This window comes from Nyctibius grandis, chromosome 2 (genome assembly GCF_013368605.1).
Source record: "Nyctibius grandis isolate bNycGra1 chromosome 2, bNycGra1.pri, whole genome shotgun sequence".
Lineage (NCBI taxonomy): Eukaryota > Metazoa > Chordata > Aves > Nyctibiiformes > Nyctibiidae > Nyctibius > Nyctibius grandis.
This window is the reverse complement of record NC_090659.1, coordinates 51,085,613-51,112,155: the sequence shown is the minus strand read 5'-3', so window position 1 is coordinate 51,112,155 and position 26,543 is coordinate 51,085,613. Positions and strand designations below refer to the sequence as shown.

At 42.0% G+C, this 26,543-nt stretch overlaps 1 protein-coding gene across 16 annotated transcripts in view; it reads left to right on the top strand.

Annotated features, from left to right (window-relative positions):
• The window catches only part of INPP4A (inositol polyphosphate-4-phosphatase type I A), a 142,222-nt gene that overhangs the window by 106,267 nt on the left and 9,412 nt on the right, over window positions 1-26,543 (top strand). For 10 of the 16 annotated variants that reach the window (XM_068395654.1, XM_068395658.1, XM_068395664.1 and 7 more), the window contains 9 exons: window positions 351-624; window positions 4,155-4,187; window positions 8,419-8,591; window positions 10,036-10,159; window positions 11,001-11,127; window positions 13,494-13,634; window positions 14,445-14,542; window positions 22,251-22,363; window positions 22,705-22,859. In XM_068395654.1, the coding sequence (XP_068251755.1) occupies window positions 351-624; window positions 4,155-4,187; window positions 8,419-8,591; window positions 10,036-10,159; window positions 11,001-11,127; window positions 13,494-13,634; window positions 14,445-14,542; window positions 22,251-22,363; window positions 22,705-22,859 (1,238 nt within the window). The remainder of the gene's footprint in view (window positions 1-350; window positions 625-4,154; window positions 4,188-8,418; window positions 8,592-10,035; window positions 10,160-11,000; window positions 11,128-13,493; window positions 13,635-14,444; window positions 14,543-22,250; window positions 22,364-22,704; window positions 22,860-26,543) is intronic. The other 6 variants (XM_068395668.1, XM_068395667.1, XM_068395665.1 and 3 more) reach the window with 3 other exon arrangements.

Sequence of the window (26,543 nt, the reverse complement as noted above, 5' to 3'; positions counted from 1 at the left end):
GGATGTGTGATTGTATACAATTTTTATGTCAAACGAGTTTCAAGAATAAACAATAATGGCAATTAGCAATAATAGTTCAGGAAGAGGCACTTAAAATTGTTCAGCAAATTTACTTAGAAAATAGCTTTGCAATTTACCACACAAGTCATGTCGCTACATGTTATTGACATGCTGGTAGGCATTATTTATATACCCAGAGTTTGTGTGTGCACAAAGGTAAACGCGATAGCCCAGACAAAACTTTGCAGGGGAATTGTGACTAGACTCACAGGAGGAAATATATTGTCAAGGGATTTGTTACCCAATGTCTTTTTTCTTTTTAAATTGAGAAATAAATGTTTTATTTTAAGGAGAAAGTTTGGTTGAATGTTGACAAGAGTCTGGAGTGTATTATACAGAGAGTGGACAAACTTCTCCAGAAGGAGCGCTTGCAAAGTGACAGCTGTGAAGATGTTTTCCAGTGTGACATCAGCTGTACTAGTAAGAAAGGTAATCGGGACACTCGTGCCTACTGGATAAATCCAGAAGATTTAAATGAGACCTCATCATCCTCACCACCTTCATCATCCTCACCACCACCTTCATCCACACCATCCTGTGCATGCCATTCTCTCAGAAAGACAAGTGCGTATGCCAGACACTGCTTCTCACTGCTGCTCTCTTGCTGTGCGCTGGCATCATTCCTAAGCCTCTGTTACATCCTTCCATATGTTTTTATTTTAGCAGTGGTGTTAAGCACTGATGGCAGGCAGAAAGGGCTGGTGGTGTACTGGGAGCTGCTAAGCCTGCTACATATTTTGAAATCCTGATCCCACTGAAATAATTGCCAAATTGATGACAGTGGCATTTGTGTTTCATGCTGGGTGTTTTAAGCTGGTAAAGCAGGTGTTTGGGTTAGCATATGTCAAACATCACCTCTGGTAGCTTTCCTGTTGGCTTCAGCTTCTTTGCAGCAATCAAAGCTTATTACAGTGATCCTCTATAAAAGATAAATAAAACATGAGAGAAGGGCAGGCACTGCTGCAACAGGAATGGTCCCAGCTGGGATGCTGAAGTATAGGAGGGGAGCCAGGCAGTCCCCTAGACTGAGCTGAACTTGGATGAACCTACTGGAGTTTAAAGCAAATTTTAACCCAGATTGTCAAAAGCTGTGGTGCTGAGGCACTCAAGTAGTTAGACTTATTGTAGCCGGAAATAGGAATTGGCAGTGCAAGCTCTCAGTGGAATAATCCTATCAAAATTTGAGATAAAGTGGGTGCTGGATTGAATCCAGCATAATTCCATGACCATGTGAGTGAAAGATACCCTTATCAGTTTAGGTTGACGGTTTTGCAGCCATGCATTAAATTTCAGAATTATTTCATTTACCTGTGTACTTATTTGACTTATTCTTACATTATTTACATGTGGTCAGTATGATTTGGCCACTGAATAGCGCAAGTGTGCCAAGCTAAGCTCTAGAAAGATTGATTTGTGTTTTCATTTCCTTTTTCCTGTTCTGTCTTATCGTTTGATGGCCCTTTGTCCCTTACATGTGTCTGTGACTTCATGTCCATCCCATTGTTAATGTTGCAGTGGAAGGCAAGTGCCTTAAGAAAAAGAAAGCAAGAAGGAAGTTAAAATAAATGTTAATATATTTTTGTGTAGCTTTGTACATGTTACATATGATTTGCTTAGTATCTTAAATGACTATGTTTTTCTCAATTAGATTGACATTTTTATGTATTATAAAGGAGCAGGAGAGTTGGTTCTTGTTTCAGAATGTGTTCTCTCTTAATCTTTGACTAAATTTCTTATATCAGTTGGATACCTTTAAATTTTTTTATTTGCTAGCTAGTTTACATGAAGTTTTATATGTATTTACATAGAAGTTTTATCAGTAAACTTCAATGCTCCTTGATATCAATGATTAAAAGTTGTGGATTTTTAATATGAAAAAGAATAGGAAAAATCCATGGTAGATGACATCAGAAGCTTTTCCCAAGACAGTTTGCTGCTGAAATATTTTCAGAACAATATTTTATAGAACAATAATTTTTCTTTAATTTTCAGTTGATCTTTTAAATCTGTTCTGGATCTTGACACTTATGCCATATAAAAGTGGAATTAGCTGCACTTACCCACCAAAGGGTTTGTTTGTGCCTAGAGTTTCTGTAACCTTTCCCTGGTGTTCCTCCAAAATAGGAAAAAAATCTTTCCATTTAATCCACAGAACCTGGGACAGAAACATTAAATCAAGAAGTGTTGCAACCTTTAAAGCTAAGGGGCTTGTTGCCGTTCCCAGTGCTACCTAAGTGTAAGGACTAGATCTGAAGTCTGACTGTCAACCAATGTTGGATGAATTTAACTTTAAAAATTCTGGAGAGGGAATCCTGTTTCTTAAGTATCTGGTGCAAACATTGTTTGTAGGTCTTAATGAGCAATTTGAATTGCACTTGGGAAGTTTATTGTAAGCCAGGGCAAGCTGAGTACTTGATCACATCCTCATCAGATGTAGTTCCTAATTAATGGTCAGTATTTTTGACAGAGGAACAGGTTCAATACTATGAAAAAAACTGGTCTTACTGAAATCAATGGGAATTTTCCTATTGAGTTAGTTTCCTTGACTCCACACCAAACCTGGCCTGTTAAATGATTTTAAACTAAAAGAGGGTAGATTTAGACTAGATATAAGGAAAAAATTTTTTACTATGAGGGTGGTGAGACACTGGAACAGGTTGCCCAGAGAGGTGGTAGATGCCCCATCCCTGGAAACACTCAAGGTCAGGTTGGATGGGGCTCTGAGCAACCTGATCTAGTTGAAGATGTCCCTGCTCACTGCAGGGGGTGTTGGACTAAATGACCTTTAAAGGTCCCTTCCAACCCAAACTGTTCTATGATTCTGTGAATTCCCTTTCACAGTCACTTTCCACAACTGATCAGGGGAATAATTGAGGGACAAAGAAGATCCTTTCTCTAAGTTCAGAATCACAACATTTTAAAGTTTTTCCTTGTCATGTATTCAAAGAACTAGACTTTTTCTGTTAGTAATTCTGAGTTTTTAGTAAATGACACTAAGTAGAGAATGGCCAGAAATTTTTTGAAAGCAATATAAAAACCAGCAAACCAAGATAGCTACAGAATGGGCAAGAGAGGGACAGTGTTATTGAAGGACTTTAGAGGATCTCTCTAGAAATGAATGTTTGTGAAAGAAAATACTGCCTGAAATAGTAGAAGGGAAACTCAAGAAATTATTTTAAAATTTATTTTTGTTACAGGCTTAGGTATTCATTACTAAAATTGCATTGGGGCGTATAGCTTCTTTAATGAACATTATGAGTTTTAATTTATTGAGAGGTTTTTATCTTGGATTGTCTAGCTCAGCTGGTTGTCCTAATGCATAGAGCTGAATTTGATGTTTTCTGTTGTTATTTTCAAATTCGTTGACTAGTGAACCTAGATATAAACAACAGAAGTTTAAATCCTGTTAGCTTAATAAACTACTTCATTAATGCAAGACTTGCTATAACAGGATGTATGTTATCTTTTTACTGTTTGCATTGCACTGTAGTGTATTTTGATCTGACAGCTTGTTTCTCCCACTGAATTGAGTGTGGAACACTCACAGACTTCACTGGTGAGGTTTCAGCTCTTAATATACAATCTAATGCTTGTGTTAACTATCTCAGAAATTGTATAACAGAAATTTGTCTAAGATAGCAAAGTACCATTTCTTTATTACTCTGGCGTTGTGGGTGCCTTAATGTCATTTTCCGTTAAGTGCATTGAAGTTACTGCTAGTCTTTTGCTATTCTCTTTAGCAGCCTTACTGCCAGCTTGTTCTATAATTGCACGAAACCAGTGGTTCTCAAATTGTGCCCTGTGGATTGCTGGGGATTGACAGTGCACTTGCTGGTAATCCACAAAGAGCCCCTGAGCTAGCGGGTACTGGCTTTCCTCCAAGTCCCCATCCAGGTGTTCCTCTGATCAGAAACAGTGGAGTGGTGGAGACAGTCCATGCCCTTGGTGCCCGTAGGCAAAGAAGTATCTCTGCTGAGCTCCTCTTCCCTTGATGAAAGTGTTTGAGAACCCTGGCATTGAGCATTTGAGTTGCTTATGTTTAGACTGTGTTGCTGCCCCTTAATCATGCATGTTGCCCCTCCATTTCTGTGCAGATTGCAGCCCTGCTCCGGAAGAATCTGGCCCAGGTATGTGCATTCATGGCTTCTGCTTCTTCTGAAAATTGCAGGGTTTGGTTCATAATTAACAACTGAACAAGTGCCTTGCTGTTAGAGGTTGACCATTTTCAAGTGGTAATGCTCTGCAATATCACATGACTTACCTAAACATATTGAGAAGTTACTATTTTCCTAAATAATGGTGCAAGGGGGTATCTGGTAACTTCTCATGTCCAGGTATGGGAGAGCACTTGTTCATGGTCTCTTTGGTTTCTCCAGTTGATGTGTTTTAGCAAACAGTTGTGGGTGAGAATGATTTGAGGCCTGTTCCAAATGTCATTGAAGTCTGTGGGAATCTGACATTTCAGACATGCCCTTTCACATGTGCTGTTGAGCTGGCCTTTCTGAATGAGAACTTGAGCAGAACACGGAGCAGTCAAAAAGCTGATGGAGAAGCTCTGTGTTGTGGGTGCACACCAAGCAGTGTTGGGCACTGCAAGACTAATGTTTCAGAATACAGAATTCAGGAGGCTTTCATTCCACTCTTAGCTGCCTTTCCTCTCTGCTTGTACTTCCCCATGCTGGTGTTGCATTTACAAGGTCTGAATAATATGCCTCTGTCATACCAGTCTCTCCCAGCTAGATGGCTGTAATTTCTCCCATTTGAGAGTAGTTTAATCTGTGTTCAGTGAAGGTTCAGTCTCTGAACTGTTACAGAATGGACTCCTGGGTTTAGTGAAACCAATGGGAAATAAAGCTCCAGTGCAGGTATGATTTTCATCTTCATTAAGTATATTAATGTTCTTCTCAGCTGTCCACCCTGTTCCCTGTTTTTAAAAAATAAAAGACTCCACAAATTTTTAATTCTTGGGACATCCCTTTAGTTTTTGCAAGATATGAATGTGGTGCATAAATGAATGCTGTTTATTTATTTTTAAGATGGGAGTAACTAGAAGCAGGCAGGTTACCACAACTTGGGTACCCAGATATACCCAAAACATCTTAAGTGGCTGAAGGTGCGGTGTAGTGAAGCACTTAGTGCTTGCTTCCCTCTGAATGTGATGTGACTATGTGCTTAAGTGGGTTGCCAATGATACTTTACTGGATCAGGGCTGAGCAACTACCACTTATTTAATCTCCTTTTTAGAGATCATGAGTCCTTGCAACCCTGACCTAAACCAGGGGCAACTGCAGGTGCCCAGTGCTTTGCTTTATGGATGCGAGGTGTTTTTTAATACGAAAAGACTAAAAATACCTTTCCAAGGCTCTGGAGGACAGTTATCTTAGTAATATTTTTATTGCTCCGGAGAAGAGAGACTCTTAGGGGAAAAAAGCAAAAACTTTTTCCACCTGTCATTACATCTTTGATTTATACAGGCTTTATGTATTAGATTCTCTTAACAAGACATTGGTTTTTTTTATATAAAATAGTAGTCTATAGTGAGAGAAGGCCTTCCCAGCATCTCTCTCTGTCTCTCTCTCCCTTCAGAATGCCACAATTCAAAGTGTACATTAAGGTATGACTTTGGTCAGCAGCAGTCATAACAAAAATAGCGAAGATTTATGAGGCCAAGTCTGGCCCTTATTTACCAGCCAGAATTCAGTTGTGGCTGTCTGAGTGGCAGGCTGCAGGATTTGTCTCTTGCTGTACAATATAAAGTGCCTAATGCAAATGACAGGCATCCTGCCGGTTTGTACAGTGCCAGTTTTTAGACAGAATAACTTCTAACATGAACTAGAAACCTCTGATTAAAAAGTGGGATTTGTGTCCCAGACATACCCACAGCTAGCCTGGGCTAGGTCTCCAGCTGTTGTAAATCTGTAACAACTTGTTGCATCTCCCTATGCCAAATCATCCTACCTATGAATCTGCCCAGTGGAGTCTACAATAGTTTTAAAAAGTTCTGGTCATCTTATAGAACATAAGAGCAGAGCTCAGAGTAGATTTCACAGTAGAATTAGTGCCTCGTGGTGTTTGAAGATGCCATTGATCGATTTGATAGAAAATATACTTTCAGTAATAAAGTTCTGTTAGGAAAATTAATGAGAGGAAGACAGAAGGACAGGAAAATCCAGGTAGAAGTTGAACACTTAGATTCCTTTCATGTTTATTTAGATGCTGCCAGTGAAATGTTCCGGCCTGGTTTGAGCCTGGGAGTGCAATTCCTTTTAGTCCTGTTTACTGTTAATAGCAACTACCATTGACTAAAAGATTAAAAGAACACAGGTGACACCTCTGTGAAGTAGGTAGCAAAAAGCATTTAAAGTTTTGCAGACTGACAAGGGTTTCTTTTTTCGTGGCCAAAATTTTAAACCAAGAGAACACACAGCACAGAGGATTTTTGCTCATTACCCCAGATGAGCTGCCTCTTTGTGTGTGAGTGTTGGGAGAAAAAAAACCATCTAACAATTGCTTTATCTTCAGGCAGGCTGGTATACCACCAGTGTACTTTGTGATTACCTCAGATAAACATATCTTTCAAATGAAGTGCTGCCAGACACAATACAATTTTAAATCTCCGCTGAGTTAATAACTATGTACATGTATGTATATCTAGGCAATAAGATGATGATGATGTGCTGGAGGATCTTTTCAGTTCTTTTTGTCATTCTCATTTGTTTATAGAAAATCTCTTAAATGCAGTAAGAGAAACACTGTTAGTATCATCTGTGTTTTGCTTTTTAAGTGTTCTTGGGGCCATGTTATGGCATTTGATTTATTCTGAGAGAAAAAAACTTAATATAGAAGACAAGCTGTAATTCCTTGCCTGCTCTTTTGATGTTTTCTGCTTTTTTTTCTTATGGCAATGGAACAGAGCCAAACAACTTCCCTTTGTGTGGTTTATTAGGTTATCTATCTACTGCATAGAACAGAAGCCAGAAGGATAGTTCTGTTAATCTTGTCAGTTATGTTTTTGTTAGCAGACTTCCAAAGTTCCCCTGTTTGGCTGTTTATCAAAGAAATGTTTATTATTACTAGCTCTTAGTCCTGCCTTTGAGTCAAAATCCCAAACAACTTCCTTTTAGGGGCTTGAAGTGCCCCACACATGCAGGTTCTGATCTGTACATTGCCTTGTTCCTACAGACAACCAGGGGTTGTGTGTGTTCTGTTTGTGAGCTCTGGTGATTTTTAAAAATTAAACACATTGTCCTTCCCTTTAAAAAGAGAAGTGTTCTTCTGTTTCAGCCTTGCATTAAGGAGGGCAAAACCAAACCACTGCTCTGTTTTCTTTTTATATTGTGGAGAGAATGGATTTTGGTATAGTATCTGAATATTTTTTGTACAGTCAGGAAATGTGTTTTTAAAATTTGCAGTTAAGACAAAAGATGAAAGAAGGAAAGAAAAGAAATAGAGCTTCTGGGGCATTTTAAGGGAGAGCAGTCTCTTAGGGAGAAGGGGAAGGCTCAATGTTTGGGGTACTAAAATAGGACTTTGGCAACCCAGTTTCATTTCTATGTTTCCTGTGTAGGACCTTGAACAGAGTCCCTCTGGGAAATATCTCATGTATTTCAGTGGAAGTCATCTGAACTACTTCCAAGGATGTGGCTAACTGCCATCTAAATCACTAAGTGTTTCTTGCTAGCTAGCTCTGAGCCTTCAAAGCCACTCAGCAGACAGAGGACACTTAAAAAGAGTACCTACATGAGTTTGTCGCCTCTCTGCCTTATTATTCCTGTGCTGCAAATGGGAGATAAACATCATCTTATCTCACTGAGGTGCAACAAGGATCAATAAGATGGTGAGGCAGTTGAATGATATACCTATGAGTCCACAAAAATTCAAAGGCAAGATATTTGGGAGAAATCTCCTTGACAGAAATGGCTAAGCAGATGTTCACTATTTCTGTTACACAATGGACTCCATACTGTCTATGTATGCACTGTGAAAGGGTGTGTTTGAACATGTACACACAGTTATACACACTTGTGTATATAGATATTAAGCTTTCTGTTATGCTTTCCAAATCAGCTATTGTATATAGCCTGTTCTGTGGGCACAAATCTGTGGGCTATTACATGGTCGGGAAAGTCATAACAGCCTTACAGAGTAAAATTCTCCATATTTTCCTCATGCGATAACCACTCTGTAAGATTACTTAATTAATAACAAGCAGGGAGTAACCAGCCAGCCAAAATAAAACAAGCCCTAAATGTGAATTATCAACAACTTTGACTTGCAACAGGAAGTTTCTTCTTAATACATGTTTGTTTGTTTCAAGTAAAGTACTTACGGTGCTGCTAATTGTTTTCTTTTAACCAGGCGAGTGGAGCGAAGCTCTTTATCCCTTGCTGACAACACTCACAGACTGTGTAGCCATGATGAGTGACAAGGCGAAGAAAGCCATGGTCTTTTTGTTAATGCAGGACAGCGCCCCGACAATAGGGCTCTGCCTGAGCCTTCAGTATCGCAGGGATGTTGTCTTCTGCCAAACTGTAAGCAAGCAAATATGCATGATTTGATTGCACTTTGACATGCGGTGGGGTTTATATGAAATATGAAAGATGACTGTTTTCAGAATTTTTCAGATCTATTCCACTCTCGGGTTTAACACTGTGATCTCCTCTCATAGGCTGTGCTATCCTGTCCTTACTGGTCACTTACATGCATTTGACAACATATAACTTAAGTGTCCCCTTGGATATACGTTCACTATTTAAAAAAAAAAATTCCAGAACTCGTGAAAATATACTGCTGTCTATAGAAACAACGTTTGCCTTCCAGTGCCACCAAACTAAAACCAGAAGGTGTGAAAGAGGGGGCGGGGAAAAGCCCATGAGCAGAAAGTTTACTCCCTCTGTTACCTTTTGTTGATTTCTGCATTGAGAAAACCAACAGGACCTGAGGTACCTAAGGAGAGAAGTCCAGCTACAGAGAGAGAAATAAGTGCTGTCTTTTCCCCCTAGAAGTTCTGTTTCTGGGCCTGCTGGGATCTCTTGTGGCAGCCATTGACTAGCAGGTCTTTGCACTAAACAGCCTTCCACATGTCTTCTGCTCGCTATGATTCTGTAGTGTGTATACTTTCCTGTGAAATCAGTATCTCGTTCGTTTATTTCTTGGAAGCTTATCTCTTGGGCGTTGTTTTGTCGCACTGTTGTCCCAAAATGTAATATCTCATAGAGATAAATTAAAGGAATTTTTCTATACAAAACCCACTTCATATTGCAGATATTTTTTAAACTCAATGCTTTGTATATGTTTACCCATCATAAAGAAAACTTATTCCCTTTTCTTTAATTCTGTAACAAAGTCATACACCCATGTACATAGCATATGGCAATCACCAGGGAGATTCGTTTGTTGACAGAGTGAATTCAGACTAGCACTAATCTTAGATCTTAGTACTGATCTTAGTACTAGGTCTTCAGGACCTTGTCCTGAATATCTTGTAACACTAGAGTTTAAATTGTTACATAATGGAAACAGGTATTGCATTTTTAAGCTTTCTTAAAATGTCATTAAAAAAACCCTCATTTATTCGTACTATCAAAATTCATGGCCTAGAACTAGCTGTGTTGCTTTTCTGTCTGTAACTAAAGCAATTCTCCCAGGAGACTCTTGTAATTCATAAGTTCTAGACCCTAATAAAAGTGATTATGTCCAGAAAACAAATAGATGTCGAGATCAACAGCAGTCTCATTTTGGGAGAGCTTATGAGATGAAGGCAGTGTGCCCTAAATCTAATTTTATGAATGTTTTGGTTTTTTGTTGGTTGGTTGTCTCTCTTCAGCTGCAAGGAAAAGAGTGACATCTAAGGGAAAAGAGCATTGGTCTGACAGATTTTATGACACCTCATATATGTGATATTGTTTCCGTTTGGGGCTGAAGAGCCTTTTTTGTCTTGAATCATTTCACTCGTGTCTGTTTTCTCTCCCACAGCTGACAGCTCTCATTTGTGGTTTCATTATCAAGCTGAGGAACTGCCTGCATGATGATGGATTTCTAAGACAGCTCTACACCATTGGCTTGCTGGCACAGTTTGAGAGCCTGCTGAGCACTTATGGTAAAGGCACAGGGCAAGTGGGTGGTATTAGCTGTTGAGTCAGCAAATTCTGCATTAAGTTGGCTGCAGCAGAACATCGGTTTTTAGGACAATCTGCAGCTCAGCTACAAAATGATTTTGCAAACTGAAATGCAAATCCACATTATATCTGGAGTACTTCTTAATTAGTTAACAACTCTGAATTTCTTCACATTTAATTTAATTACTTCTAAAAGAGAAAGCGTACTTGCCTTATAATGTAATGTCAAAGGTTTAAAAAAAAAATCCCATATTGATCATTTTTTTTAGCAAAGAAATGGATTAAAATTCTGGGAAGCTTGGAGAAACTGTGCCCAAAGTAAGCTTTTTGAATTTTCTTGACCTGTTGTAATCCTACAGTACAAAGTGAGATTGAAGAGAGAATACAAAAAGGGAAAGTACTTCACTAGAAGTTGTTTCACTCCCATGTCTGAACAGCTGTCTGGATGCCAGTTAGAGAATGCATTACTGAACAAATCTGGAATACACTGTAACTTTCCCAACACACAGGATCTCATGGCTGTGACAATGCTGAGAAGTACTTACTAGCATCGTCTAAAATGGAAAATCAGAATATAATCTACTTGAAGAACAGTAGTCTGGACTGTGCGAGATAACTGGTGTTTTCTAAACTTGCTAAACTCCTAAAATCAATCATGACATTATCTACAGTCTGTAGGTCAAGGTGAAGGCCTGGGCTCCAGACCTTCTTCATCCATAGAACTTCTTCATGAGAGCAATGACAAAGTCATCATCGAATTGTTAAAGGGAAGTTGTACGTAACAAGTAATGATTGTGATTCACTTTTTCCTCCTTGATTTAGGTGAGGAGCTGGCAATGCTGGAGGACATGAGTTTGGGAATCATGGACTTGAGGAATGTAACCTTTAAAGTAACTCAGGCCACATCAAATACATCTACTGACATGCTGCCGGTCATCACTGGAAATCGGTAAAAATAAATGGGGAGGGAGGGAGCAGGAAGTGGGGTGGGATTGCAGAGGAGAGAAGCAGTGATACTGCAGTTGAAGTGAATTATGTGCTTTTGTACTGTGCTGGTTTTCTCCTCAGAACTTCAAAGAAATGTTTTGAGTTGGACTTAGTAATTTTTATTGATGTTTCATTTTACAGGGAGGTGAGCTAAAAAGGGATATATGGCAAGGCTCAAACCATGGCAGTATTGTTTTATGAGTAAATATCATCTTGACCTAGCCTTCCACAATCACAAGCCAGAAGTGTTCAATCTTTTCTTAAGCACTTGTGCTGTTTTTAAATTTCAGACTGACTTTTGAGTCTGATCTCAGTGCCTGAAATTCACTGCTGTTGATCAGTTGGTCAGTGCTTTACTGTATGCCACTGAGTAATGGGCCGCCGTTAGTACAACGGGACACAGAGTGTGTATCAGGCAGTTGATGGGCTACTGCTGAGGTGAGGCCTGTTTAGCATCAATTTCCAAACTAGCAGGGCCAAGCTGGATTTAACTTATGGATGCTTGTGAAACACCAGACTGCTGCTCATTTTGACCACTTGTCTGAACAGAGGTATTTTCAAGTTTGAGCTTAAAAGCAATTTTTGTTTTAAAAGTCTGAAGTAACAAACATTCACATCCTCACGTAAAGTGGAGTGGGAGTGATCTGTTACAGCCTTATGATGATGGGAAGCATATACAACAAACAGAGTCACACTTCAATTTGAATGCCTCAGCCTACTTATCAGCTGGCCTTGCACTGGTTTCTGACATGGGGCTGATGGGCCCCTGCCATAGAGGTCTTGCCCAGAGTGAGCCAGTTCACAGATGAGGATGAAGCTGTGGAAGGACAGAAGCCTCACAAAAGTCGATGTTTTAATGTTTCTCAGAGTTTTCATGTATTTCAGAGTCTTCAGAATCTTTTCGTTTCAGATCTGATTTTTGGAGGAAATAAAGCTTATTCGATTACAGTGTGCTGTACCAAGCTCCACTGGAGCTTTGCCCAGCTTCCTCCACATCTGAAAAAGAGCTAGAATTCTCAAAGATAAAAACATTTAGAGGAACTTTGTTAAAGTTCACATGCAATGAAAAGTGCCCTGTCTGAAGGAGATCTGCAGTACAATCATGTATGTCACAGAAATTGTTGAGACCTGTGGAAATGGCTGATGACTGACAGAAAATTCCTTTCAAAGAAAATCTTTAGTTGAAACTTGCTATCAGCTACAGGACACTAATCAGCAGGAAACCAGTCTTCATTAGTTTCAGATCTGATAGTGTTGCTTATTATTTTGCTGTCTAGATGTTACTCAAGAAAGAGAAGAAAAAAATCATGCATATTTATTTTGGTGCAAACTATTGGAAGCTTTACGTTTAGAGGTGAAAATAGGTTTTTTTACTTTTAGACATAGCATAGGATTTGAGTGTCCATCCAATGTAAATGTAGGACAGACTCATTTTGAGTACCTTATTCTATACTTCTGAGCTCTTTTGCTATACTTGAGAGTATATAGTTGCTGTACTTGCTGTACTTGCTGCACTTGAGAGTTCTGCACTGTAAAGACTTGGATGTAACACCAAGGTATTGCTGCTGGTAGGTTAACACACAGCACACAAACCATAGTAACTTGTGCCTTGGCAGATCCAACATAGGGTAATGTGACATACCTTAGTCTGCACTGGTATTATGGGATAAGATAAGTTGTGTTACCTCACATTTGCCATGAGATAAAGCATACACAGCGTGCTCCGCTGTAACTCAGCTGACCCAAGGTAACCTGTTGTGCTGCAGGAACAGTTTGTAGGTCTGAGTCATAAGGTTCTGTATCAGTGCTTTTGTTAGCTCCCCCTTCAATTTATTCTTGGGTTGCTACTATCATTGTCTCTATCCTTCTGTTCAGAAATGTCAGTACTACTTACTCTATCCAAAAATGTATCCTTTTATGCAAGTGCATCATCACTAGCCTTTATCACTTTAAAATCAATTACACTTTACTCTTGATGAGATGGGGACATGCCAAAATTTGGCTTTTTCTACCCAAGTTGTACAAAAGCTGCAATATTAATGAGCAGAGCAAAATCAGCTTTTGTCAGAAAATTGGCAGATATGATTGAAATGTCCATGAGGATGTAAAATCAACACTACATGTTGCTGCAGGTTTGTTTTTGAACTAGAACAGCTTTTCTGATTAGGAGAAAGCTGTGACAGTTCCTTAAAGTCCTCAGGTTTGACTGATGCTTATTTTTTAATAGTCGTATTACATTCTAGATGTTATCCCTCTTTACATAAATAACACATTCTCAGAATGTAGCTTTTTGATCTTTATGTCTAATAGCTGATTATTTATTTGCAGTGATGGATTTAATGTGAGGATCCCTTTGCCAAGCGCCTTGTTTGATTTGTTGCCGCGAGAGATTCAAAGTGGCATGTTACTGAGGGTTCAGCCTGTTCTTTTCAACGTGGGAATCAATGAGCAGCAAACCCTAGCAGAGAAGTATGTATTCAGTCATGCAAGCTCCATCTTAATGGCAGTTCAGCAATCTCCTGTTCTGATGGAAACATGTCTCTGTGGAGTTGCACTGTTGCGTTACTAACAGTGATTCAGTTTCTTCATTACATGAACAAGGGAATACTAAATGAAGCTGTCAAATGCAAAGCAAAGGGGGGTCCTTCTTTATATGGCATATAGCTGTGGAGCTCCTTACCTCATGGGTTTGAATCTAGTACAGGTTTATGTGATTCAGAAGTGGATTTACAGAAGGGGAAATCTGTCATGGGCTATTTAACACAGAGGTGCTGTTTGTGACTTGAGACCTCTGTGAGCGACAGATCACCTGAGGCTGAGAGGTCATTCTCAGCGTCACTGTGTGTTTGCCCTCTTGGTTTTGCACTCTCGCCTAGACTCCCTCTTCTGGACACTGTCAAAAACCAGGATAATGGGCTAGATGAACCTTTATTTTAACATATCGTTGCAGTGCTTATGTAATGCAACACTGTTCTTGTAAAGCTGAAAAACAGAATTATGTCATTATATTTGCTAGGGAAACTGTTCAGTTTTGGAAGAGCCACCAGAGCTTCGCTCTGTTTTGGCGATATCCTGTAAAGAATACATTGACAGAGCACTGCTGTAATGGAGAACTCCAGTGAAGTCAGGCACATGCATGTTGTGACAGCAGCCTTGGTACTGGGGTGGAATGAATCTTTAAACTGTTTTCTGGTAATCATATTGCCAGGTGCAGTTTTTTTGAAGAAGAGGAGAAACCTTTACCTTGGGCTTAACTGTTCCTTTCTTCACCTTTTAAAGGTTTGGAGACACCTCACTGCAAGAAGTAATTAACATGGAAAGCTTAGTGCGGTTGAATTCGTATTTTGAGCAGTTCAAGGAAGTTTTGCCTGATGATTGTAAGTATTTGGTAATTAATGGCAAATTTGGTTGAACAGCACAGTGCAGGCTGATTTTTTTAATTTGTTTGCTTCATGTTAGTTGTTTAAATGTTGATGATACGCCAGCATTAGTAACCTCCAAGCAATGATGCAATTCTATTTTAATACATTAGTACTAAGTAGAGCAGATTCAAGAGGTTTAAAGGTCAGTCTGATTAACTTTCCGTTTTTAATTTACTTTGCCCCTCTTTCTAAGTGACATTTTGTACTCTATAAACATGCAGCTAAGCAGTTAGATTGCTGTGAGGGGAAGGCATAAAGGTGACAGGTTATAGCAGCAGCACTTTTGTGTGCAGTTTTGGTCACGTTCTCTGTACTTACGATAAACTTCACAGAGAGCAACTGCCAGTTTTTAGGAACTTAATCGCTTTCCCTCTGCTTATCCCTGGGCGCTTTTCTATAATTGTTTCATCTGCAGCCAGCAACAGAGAAGTCTAGCTCCTGGAAGAGAGACAATAGCTACAGCTTGAATTTTAGTGATTATACAGGAAAATTTCTTGCTTGTTACTGTTTTTTTGGGAGGCAGTGGCTTAAATGTTATTTACATGTGACCACAAAAATGGTGACAATTCATTGATTCATTATTATTAGTATCAAACCTCTTGTAAGCTAATTTCATGGGTCCCACAATTGCACTTTCATTGCAGAAATACAAATGCAGCAACATGCCACAGGACAGTAAGAATTGTGTCTGTTAAAGTACGTTATTGTACTTTCAGTTACCCTGGGTTTTTTCAATGCAGCTGAGAGCAGAAACTGTTTCCCTCCTTCCAGGCATTCATAATCCTGCGTAATTAATTCTCTGAAATTTTAGCTGCAAAATTTTATTTTTTTATTATATAGTAGTCTAGCATCAGACTTTCTTGTAAAGTTCAAAAGTTAATAAATTTAAAGTGATTTTTGTTCTGCTTTTCTCCCCATTACTTCATGTCTCTGTCCATAGTCTTCCATAATAATAGTTCTCATTCAACTCCTTCCTCTCCTGTTTGATTTTGCTTGCTTTTTTCTTCTTAAGTCTCTTCCCTCATCCTCAAACCTCATTGATCCAATCATCTTTTAGCTTTTGCCTTTTTTCCTGAAACTTTTTTTTTAACCTACAGTCTGTTTTCTGTCTTGTTATTTTTCATGGTTTTTGAACGCTGTTTTAACTTTATGCTTATTCTCTTCTATTTTGAAAGAGCACTGGTGCCACGACCTTGAGTTTCTCATTTACTGGTAACAACGCCTTATACGAGAGGTTTTTCTTCAAGTAAACTGAAGTTGTGAATAAGGTTGGCGTGCAGTGTTGGACAGGTGGCATTAACACGTGCCTTAACAGTGAAAGAAAACAAAATAGTCTTGTGTCCACCTGCCTTTTCTCCCTTGCTCTGGTTACTTGTCATTACATTAATCCCTGCTGCATGACATGAATGCCACAAAGGGGGAGAAACTGCCCTCTGCCAAAACTTTCTTCTGCTTCGCTGTTTGTCCAGGGTAAATGCAGACATATTGTACCTGGTTTTGCAACCCAGCTTGGACAAATGGTTTGTGGTTATAAACATTAAGCAAAAGTTTTGATTAGAAGTGTGAAAAAAAATATTGCAGGTGTCCCAGCAGATGTGTTAGAGATGCTCTGTGAAAAGCTGAGACTGTATGGACAAACCTGGGACTGTGCTTGTCACAAGGAAGGTCTGTGTTTTGTACCTCCTCTCTGGGGATATTTAGGACATACGAAGTGAAACATACTTTTCCATGAACCCTTGTCAAGAAAGCATAACATCACAGAATCACAGAATCACAGAATCACACAGAATCACAGAATGTTAGGGGTTGGAAGGGACCTCGAAAGATCATCTAGTCCAATCCCCCTGCCGGGGCAGGATTGCCTAGACCATATCACACAGGAACGCGTCCAGGCGGGTTTTGAATGTCTCCAGAGAAGGAGACTCCACAACCTCTCTGGGCAGCCTGTTCCAGTGTTCAGTCACCCTTACCGTAAAGAAGTTTTTCCTCATATTTAAGTGGAACCTCCTGTGTTCCAGCTTGCACCCATTGCCCCTTGTCCTGTCAAGGGATGTCACTGAGAAGAGCCTGGCTCCATCCTCTTGACACTTGCCCTTTACATATTTATAAACATTAATGAGGTCACCCCTCAGTCTCCTCTTCTCTAAGCTAAAGAGACCCAGCTCCCTCAGCCTCTCCTCATAAGGGAGATGTTCCACTCCCTTAATCATCTTCGTGGCTCTGCGCTTGACTCTCTCTAGCAGTTCCCTGTCCTTCTTGAACTGAGGGGCCCAGAACTGGACACAATATTCCAGATGCGGCCTCACCAGGGCAGAGTAGAGGGGGAGGAGAACCTCTCTCGACCTGCTGACCACACCCCTTCTAATACACCCCAGGATGCCATTGGCCTTCTTGGCCACGAGGGCACACTGCTGGCTCATGGTCATCCTGTTGTCCACTAGGACCCCCAGGTCCCTTTCCCCTACGCTGGTCTCCAACAGGTCTGTCCCCAACTTGTACTGGTACATGGGGTTATTCTTGCCCAGATGCAGGACTCTACACTTGCCCCTGTTATATTTCATTAAATTTCTCCCCGCCCAACTCTCCAGCCTGTCCAGGTCCCTCTGAATGGCTACGCAGCCTTCCGGCGCATCAGCCACTCCTCCCAGTTTTGTGTCATCAGCAAACTTGCTGACAGCGCACTCTAATCCCTCATCCAAGTCATTAATGAATATATTGAATAGAACTGGTCCCAGAACCGACCCTTGCGGGACTCCACTAGACACAGGCTTCCAACTGGACTCTGTCCCATTGACCACCACTCTCTGGCTTCTTTCCTTCAGCCAGTTCACAATCCACCTCACTACCCGATCATCCAGACCACACTTCCCCAGTTTAGCTGCGAGGATGCTGTGGGAGACCGTGTCAAACGCTTTACTGAAATCGAGATAGACCACATCCACAGCTTTACCATCATCTATCCACCGGGTAACATCCTCATAAAAGGCTATCAAGTTGGTTGAGCAAGACTTCCCGTTGGTGAAGCCATGCTGAGTGCCCCTAATGATCCCCCTATCCTTGATGTGCCTAGAGACAGCACCAAGAACAAGTTGTTCCATCACCTTTCCGGGGATGGAGGTGAGGCTGACCGGTCTATAGTTACCCGGGTCCTCCTTCCTGCCCTTTTTGAAGACTGGAGTGACATTCGCTTTCCTCCAGTCCTCAGGCACCTCTCCTGTTGCCCACGACTTAGCAAAGATGATGGATAGTGGCCTAGCAATGACTTCCGCCAGCTCCCTCAGCACCCGCGGGTGCATCCCATCAGGGCCCATGGATTTATGGACGTCCAGGTTGCTTAATTGGTCCCTGACCCAGCCCTCATCAACCAAGACAGATTCCTCCTCTATCCTGACTTCTTCTGAGGCCTCAGGGGTCCGGGGCTCCTCAGGACAGCCTCCAACAGTATAGACAGATGCAAAGAAGGCATTCAGTAACTCCGCCTTCTTTTTATCCTCTGTCTCCAGGACCCCCACCTCATTCATCAGTGGGCCTACATTGCCTCTAGTGTTGGCTTTACCTGCAATGTATTTGAAGAAGCCCTTTCTGTTGTCCTTGACCTCTCTTGCAAGGTTTAATTCCAAGGAGGCCTTAGCTTTCCTAGTTGCCTCCCTACATCCTCTGACAACAGACTTATATTCCTCCCAAGTGGCCAGCCCCTCCTTCCACGATCTGTACACCCTCTTCTTCCACTTGAGTTTGCCCAGCAGTTCCCTGTTCAACCATGCAGGTCTCCTGGTACCCTTCCTTGACTTCCTAGCTGTTGGGATGCTCTGATCTTGAGCTCGGAAGAAGCAGTCCTTGAATGCTAACCAACTATCTTGGGCCCCCTTACCTTCTAGTACCCTGTCCCATGGGATTTCCCCTAGCAATTGCTTGAAAAGGCCAAAGTTGGCCTTCCTGAAGTTCAGGGTTGTGATTCTGCTAGCTATTCTGGTCCTGCCACATGAGATCCTGAACTCTACCATCTCATGGTCACTACAACCAAGGCTGCCCTCAACCTTCACCTCTTCAACCAGACCCTCCTTGTTAGTGAGGATAAGATCCAGCAGCGCTCCTCTCCTAGTTGGCTCATCCACCATTTGCATCAGAAAGTTATCATCAATGCACTGGAGGAACCTCCTGGACTGGGGATGGCTGGCTGAGTAGTCCTCCCAGCAAATATCAGGGTAGTTGAAATCCCCCACGACAACCAGGCCCTGTAATTGAGAGACTGCTCTTAGCTGCCTGTAGAAGGCCTCATCACCCTCCTCATCCTGATCCGGTGGCCTGTAATAGACACCCACAACAGTATCACCCCTGCCAGCCTGCCCCTTAATTCGCACCCACAAACTCTCAACTCGTTCCTGATCCGCCCCTGGACAGAACTCAATACATTCTAGCTGCTCACTCACATAAAGAGCAACTCCACCACCTCTCCTTAGCGGCCTGTCTTTCCTAAACAGGACATAGCCATCCATGACCACGTTCCAGTCATGCGAGGCATCCCACCAAGTCTCTGTGATTGCCACTAGATAGATAGATAGCCCCCCGACCAAACACGGATTTCTAACTCCTCCTGTTTATTCCCCATGCTGCGTGCATTGGTGTACAGGCATTTCAGGGAGCGAGCTGGGCACACCGATTTCACCCCAGGGGGATGGGAGGCCTCCTGGTCTACCTCAACACTAGCGCGTTGCCCCAGTGTTGCAAGCCCAGCTACTACCCCATCCCCCTTCGAATCTAGTTTAAAGCTCTCCGAATGAGCCCTGCTAATTCCTGTCCCAGAACCCTTTTGCCCCTACGACATAAACCTTTCCCATGTATCACTGTCACGCCTGTTGTCTTATAAAACCAGCCATTATCAAAGAACCCAAAGCCCTGCCTGTAGCACCAGTCTCGTAGCCAGGCGTTAACAGAGAGAATCCTACTATTCCATCCCACGTCATCACCTGAAAATGGAAGGAGGGAGGAGAAAACAACTTGTGCCCCAGACTCTTTCACCAACCGTCCTAGGGCCTTGTAGTCTTTCTTCATCCCCCTCAGACTATGGGATGCAGCTTCTTCCCCACCTGTCTGGAAGATGAGCAGGGGGTAGTAGTCTGTGGCCTTCACCAGGCTGGGGAGTTTCCTGGTGATATCCCTGATTCGGGCTCCAGGCAGGCTGCAGACCTCCCTGTGATGGGGGTCAGCTCTGCATATTGGGCCCTCAGATCCCTTTAGGAAGGAGTCTCCAACCACTAAAACTCTTCTCTTCTTCCTTGTGGAGGAGGTAGCTATACACCTGTCAGGTTTTTCTGACTGTGGTGGGACCTCTGATATAGGTTGCCTCTCCACCACATCCCCATTGGACTGGCTGTATTCCATTAGGGCTTCATATCTATTGCTCAGAGGCACCTGTGGAGGCAAGATAGGCAAGGAGGGCACTCACCTTTTGCCACGGCCATAGACTTGCCTCCACTCACTCCTCTCCTCTAGGTTATCGTTTTCCACCTGAGAGGGGCAGAGTACAGGGGTCCCTTGATCCTGGGAGCTCTCCGGCAGGTGCTCCCATTTTTGTTGCAGGGAGGGCAGAGCCTGGCTCCACCAGTCTATCTCCATTTCAGCCTCCCTAATACTCCTAAGCCTTTCTACTTCGGCTTGAAGCCTTTCAACCTGGCTTTGCAGCTGTGCCGCTCGGCCGAGCAGATCATCTACTTGCTCACAGCGCACACAGCCCCCTGACACCACAGAGACGCTGTAGCATTCCCTGCAGCCTGCGACCTGCACCATCGCCTCCTTCCGTGGGAGCTCTGTCTGGGTTCCCACATCCATTTTGGTCTTCTTCCACCGGGTAGATACCATTGTTCTTCCACTGAACTGGGAAATACCTGTTGGTGCCACCCCTGGTTCACAGCTCCTTGGCACCTTCCTCTCCTTGTGCACTGGGAGGGAGTCAGCGCCCTCCCCAATGAGCTGCAAACGACTGCAGCCTCTCCTGCCCTGGAGGAGCCTCTCCTGCCCTGGGACACACCCAGTCACTGCTGACTCACACAGGCACTGCTGAGTCTCCCACTCCCTTCTGGGCAGGACTAGTCCCTGCCCTCCAGGAGACTTTTTATCACCCGATAACAGGGGGTGGAGCGTTTAAATCGTTTAAATCGCCCGCGGTGCCTCCGCGGTGCCTCCGGCTACGCCCCCTCCTCTCCTGATTCGTTGCCGGGAACCTCCGGGTCCGGGGTCAGGGGGAGCAGCTCGGGGCTGATGCTCGCGGGGGGCTCAGGGGGGGCCCAGAGTACGAAAACCGCCCGGTTAAGCCCGATGTCGCCCTCGCCCCCGCACTAACCTCAAGTCGCTGCCGCCGCTTTCGCTGCTGCTGCCGCTTTCGCTGCTGCCGCCGCTGTCAGTTACATTTAACTGTACATTTAACTGTAACATTTAACTGTTACATTAACAGTTACATTTAACTGTAAAACAGGTAGTTATTATGACCAGGCAGTGGTGTAGTCTGTGGTAAGTACAGGCAAAAGGAAAACCAAACAGATCGTTCTAGGGGACAAGAGGCCCGGTGAAGTACCTGCTGGCAGCTTGTAGGACATGTTCCTTTCAAGAACAGTACAGAAAGTTGATTCCTGATCCACTGTCCTTGTCCCTGTACTCTTAATTCTAAGCACTGTAGAGCTTCATTAGCTCCTTGTCCTTGTTCTATCAGCTCTCCTTGTCCTTAGAAATACCTGGAGAGATGGTCTGTGCCCTCTTTTTGTTTACAGGTATTCTGTATTTTCTTCTAGGTGTAGAGTTCAAGCAGAGCAGAGCAGGATAGACACAATATTGCTAACATACTATTTGCTGTGAGAAGAGATGTGGTCCAAAAATAAAACCTCATATATCACCCATGTGGGGTTCTTTTTGTCACATAGTCATGTTTTAACAGTGCATACCGCCTTATTTATCCAGTCACAGCCTTAGTTGGTGTCCTCTGTAGTTACCCCTTAAAAAAAAAAAAGACCTATTTAACACTTGTTGTTGATTGTCTTTGAGTATCTTGCTTCATGTGTAAGAGATGATCCGTAACACTTTGAACATGTAAGACGACTATGGAAAGCACTCTGCAATATTGAAAAACTTTAACTGATTTATTTCCACTTAGTGAAATATTAATAAACAGATAATGGGAGTGCAATGTCCTGGCCAGCTTGCGAATTTAAAATTGAAAATGTGAGCAGAATATAAAGTATCTTCAGAGTTTCTGTGGAGACATGCATGATATCCTATCACCTCTGAGGAGTGGTAACACAGACAGTTACATGTTTATATACAGTTCTGAACAGCGTGTGAAAGCCAGTACGTCTGCGACACACAAACCAAGATACTATACCAACCTTGCTCTCTTTGTTCACTCTTTTATGATATTGCTATCAGATTCTGAGCCCCTGAAGTTTTAAATAACCTGAATGTGTATTTCCAGTTGAGTTTAATTAAACTTGAGTTTGTTTTGTTGTTGGTACTAAGTAATTAGGAATTGGATTAATTGTTGTAAGCTTTGAATGTTCCAAGAAAACGCGACTGTGTTTGCAACAGGCACATAGGAACACTTCCCATGTAACTTATCTTTGTAGAAGTGTTGAATACACATAAATAAGTGGAGTTGGTTTTGTTTGTTTTATAGGTCTACCTCGATCTCGTAGTCAGACGTGCCTGCCTGAACTGTTAAGATTTCTGGGACAAAATGTACATGCAAGGAAAAATAAGAATGTTGATATCCTTTGGCAAGCTGCTGAGGTATTTATTAATTTAAGCATCTCTCTATAGTTCACTTGATTTTCTGTATGCATACATATTTGCCCCTTTTTTATTACCAATATTTTCAAATTTCTTCATTTGCTTGGAAATGCCGCCAGGTTAAACCTTCTCTAGAATGAGACATGGGGAGATAAAATGTTTTCCACATCAGTATTTTCCCTACAACTCATACAATGAAGTTCTGCTGTCCCAAAGATGACAACTTTTGACATCTAAGTCCTACACATTTATATCTCTCTAAGGAAGAGAAGTACAGGCGTGTTCTCTGATGGAAGGTTATGCGTGAGGAAGAAATGATGCATTGTATGTCCTATTTCTAGATATGCCGCAGACTAAATGGTGTTCGATTTACAAGCTGTAAAAGTGCCAAGGACAGGACTGCCATGTCGGTCACCCTAGAGCAGTGTTTGATCCTACAGCATGAACATGGAATGGCTCCCCAGGTCTTCACCCAGGCTCTGGAGTGTATGAGGAGGTAAGAGTTTGACTGCATCACTTGTTCCTAAGTGAGGAATCATGCAAACTGCAGAGGAGCAGTGGTCTCTGTTTCTATCAAAAGGAAACAAAAAGTAAAATAAAGCCAGAAAACTGCAAAACTGGCTGCTGGAATTCATCCCTCCCTTGCATGTACTAGTGAGTTGCATATGCTAAAGCTGGTTGTTACCAGATTTGCATCAGATGGGCTTTAGTTTTCCATAGTGAATTGGGAGTTGTCAGGGGAGCATGTAAAAACCTGTTTTCAATTAATGCTGAGCTTACAGAACAGGAAACTGGTGCTTCTTTGAAAGTTGTTTAATGATGAGATTATGTTAACTGTCATAGCACTGTGTTTCTTAGTTCTAGATCAGACAGATTTCTCAGGGATGACCTGTCTTTTGTTCTTGGAAACATAGACACCTGCAGTTTGCACTGGTTTGCCACGTGTATTCTTTAGCGGTGAAACACTTTGCTCATTGGGCGAAATGTCAGTATGAGTGTTTCACAATACAGCAACCAAATTTCATCACAACTTGTCAGTGTGCTATTGTCGTATCAATATAATGATGTTCTGTATTCTGAAGCAGCAGAGATGTTTGCAGAATTAAATACTGTACTGAAAAAAAAAGAAAATCTGTTTACTGTTGTTCAATGCCTTGTTTCAAGCACTGCTGGAAAACTCCGTAACTCGCATACCAAAAGAAAGGATAAGAAATCTAGCTTTAGTCTTTATCGATGTAGTTCAACAATGCTGTTCAGTCCTGTTTTTCGACATTCACTCTTACTGAATGTACTGTACTGTGTGTCTTCTCACCAAATTCTCTAGAGTGTTCAATTCTCTTATCCTTTCTGTATGTTTTTGCTGTTTGACCCTTTCTTACTCTTCAGTTACCTAGAAGGAAAATGTCTCATATAATAACAGTGGCAGCCTTTTACACTAATAATTTGGGGTTTGTATCTATATCTAATTGGATGTCACTGGACTTTTTGATTTTCACTTTTTTGCTGCACATTTTGCTGCATTGTTACAGGGTTAGTACAGTACATGAAAACTGCATTCAGAGAGTAGTTAAACCTTGGTATTAGAAACAAAGCCTGGAACAGCTTTTTGAGGGAGAATTTATTAACTTAAAATGAAGCTAAGTGGTTCTTAAATATCTCTATTTAAATTATGCAACTTGTCAACTTAGACATCTGAAAGAAAAAAGCTTTGTTTTATAGTTGTTTATTTAGTAAGAATAAAAACTGAACGAGCATAATACTATGAATCTTGTTATTTAGTTACTGAGTTAATTTTTTTTTATGCAATCATGGACACAGTAGAGGCAGAGATTAATAACAACATTGTTTTGGACCTTCAGACTATCAGTTTAATGTAACACAAGATCAGATAAAATATTGACCCAAGAAACACATTGCTTAATGTTGACCTACACAGGGATATTGAAAGAGGGCCAATTTAATCAAAACCTTTGGCTCATGTGTTCTGGCAACATCAGGGACTTGCTCTAACAGGTGAAAGACGTGACTTTCTCTTCTTCTGTTAAATCTTTGACTAAGAGAGATTGTGCAGAATAAATACTAAGGAATACTAAGATTAGACCATACTTCAAGCTCATCACTCTTTTTTCCTCACATCTCATTGCTCTTTGGAGTAGGTGGTTGTGTTTTTAAAATTATTTGCCAGTTCTGCTCAGGAAGAATGGCACAGAATTAACAAAGCTTAATGAGAGAGAGAGAGAGAGGATTATGGAACAAATGTAGGAGTCCGACTCCACCCAAACCCATTTCAGCCTGGACAGGATGACCTGACCTAGATGACAGGCATTGGAAGTGAGAGAGTTGCAAATTACTTCCAGACATTCAGAAAATTTTCTTTTTCTTTTAACTTGGATCTTTTATTTGTGTAATTGTACTGGAAAAGGAAGGCTTGGTTCAGTCTTGAAGCCTTCTGAAGTTTCTGGGGCAGTTGGAAGGACAGGGAAAAATTACTATTAAGTTGTGCGACTCAAAGAAAGTATTTAATCTCTTCTCTACTGGTGACTTTCCAGAGAAGAAAAGCATTCTTGCTCTACACTGTTCTTGAAAAATTAAGAAAGCAGCCTCTTCTTCCATGTGATGTTGGTCTTCAGAGGTGTTAGTTCCCACTTACTTGTCCTCAGGGACTTCCTAGTCTTGTGATAATTATGTATCCGTGATAATTATGTTCAGTGAGCGGGGACATCAGGGAGAGAACATTGAGTGCTTGCTGAAGATTCTTGTAGAAATTCACAGATAAGGTTTGTGGCTTTCACTTTAGAAACAAATATCCTATTAGAATAAACTCTCTTTTCTGTAAATAACTTGCAGCTTTTCGAGTCACAAATGAGATATATGGTAACTCATGGCCTACAAATAGTAAAATCATGATGATATGTCTGGAAGTGCAAGCTACAGAGGATGTGACTACCTGGCCAGTAAAAACAGCTCAGGTGTCGAAGTCCAACGGGATCACATAGCCTCTGCCATCTGCAGCAGTGCCAACGCTCCCCACTAGACCTGTGACTCCCTCCTCCTACCAGATTACTGTCTTGTCAGATACGCCAGTGGAGCTGTTTGTGTGAATATGCTTTAATACAGTTTCAGTCAAAATCAGCCTGGGTAGCAAAATCCTTTACATGTTTACAGCTCATTTTCATTAACCCAAGTTGGGACACAAGCAGTTCAGCCACCAGAGAAGAGCTCTCTCTGATAGGGGCTCTTGAAAAGCAGCTGGAAATGGGATGAGAGAAATAATCTCTTCTAGTTGCCATGGTGCTGACTAAAAGGACTGTGTAATGAAGCCCTGACAGTCATGTTTTGGATATGACCATTCACTGCAATAAAACAGCCATGATAAAAAGCTTGGTGGATTTCTTCACTGGTTGACCTGCTTTAAGAATAAAATTGTGGTGGGTCGAACTTGGCCACCTGCCAGACACCCAGACAGCCACTGTCTCACTTCCCCTTCTCAAAAGGACAAGGGGAGAAAATACGAAAAAGCTCATGGGTTGAGATAAAAACAGGGAGATCCCTTGCCAATTACTGTTACAGGCAAAACAGTCTCAACTTAGAGAAAATAATTTATTGCTAATAGATTTGGATGGTAAGAAACAAAGACAAAAATTAAAACACCTTACCTCCACAACCCCTTTTGTCCCAGGCCCAGGTACTTCATTCCCAACTCTTCTACCTCCTCCCCACAGTGAGCAGTGCACAGGGGATGGGGAGTGGGGGATTGTAGTCAGTCCATAACAGCTCCTCTCTGCTGCTCCTTCCTCCTTGCACTCTTCCTCCACTCCAGTGTGGGCCCTTCCCACAGGCTGCAGTCCTTCAGGAAATATTCACCTGCTCCACCATGGGGTCCTCCACGGGCTGCAGTGTGGATATCTACTCCACCGTGGTCTTCTCCACGGCTGCAAGGGAATCCCTACTCCAGTGCCTGGGGCACCTCCCTGCCTTCTTCTCTGACTTCAGTGCTCGCAGGGCTGTCTCTCTCATCTTTTCCCATCACTCCTCACTGCCATGCAGTGTTTTGCCTTTTCTTACAGATGCTTTCCCCAAGGCACCACCAGCCTGGCTGTGGAGCTCAGCCGTGCCCTGCGGCGGGTCCATTTGAGCTGGCTGGAACCTGCTGTGTCTGACATGGGCAGCCCCAGCCTCT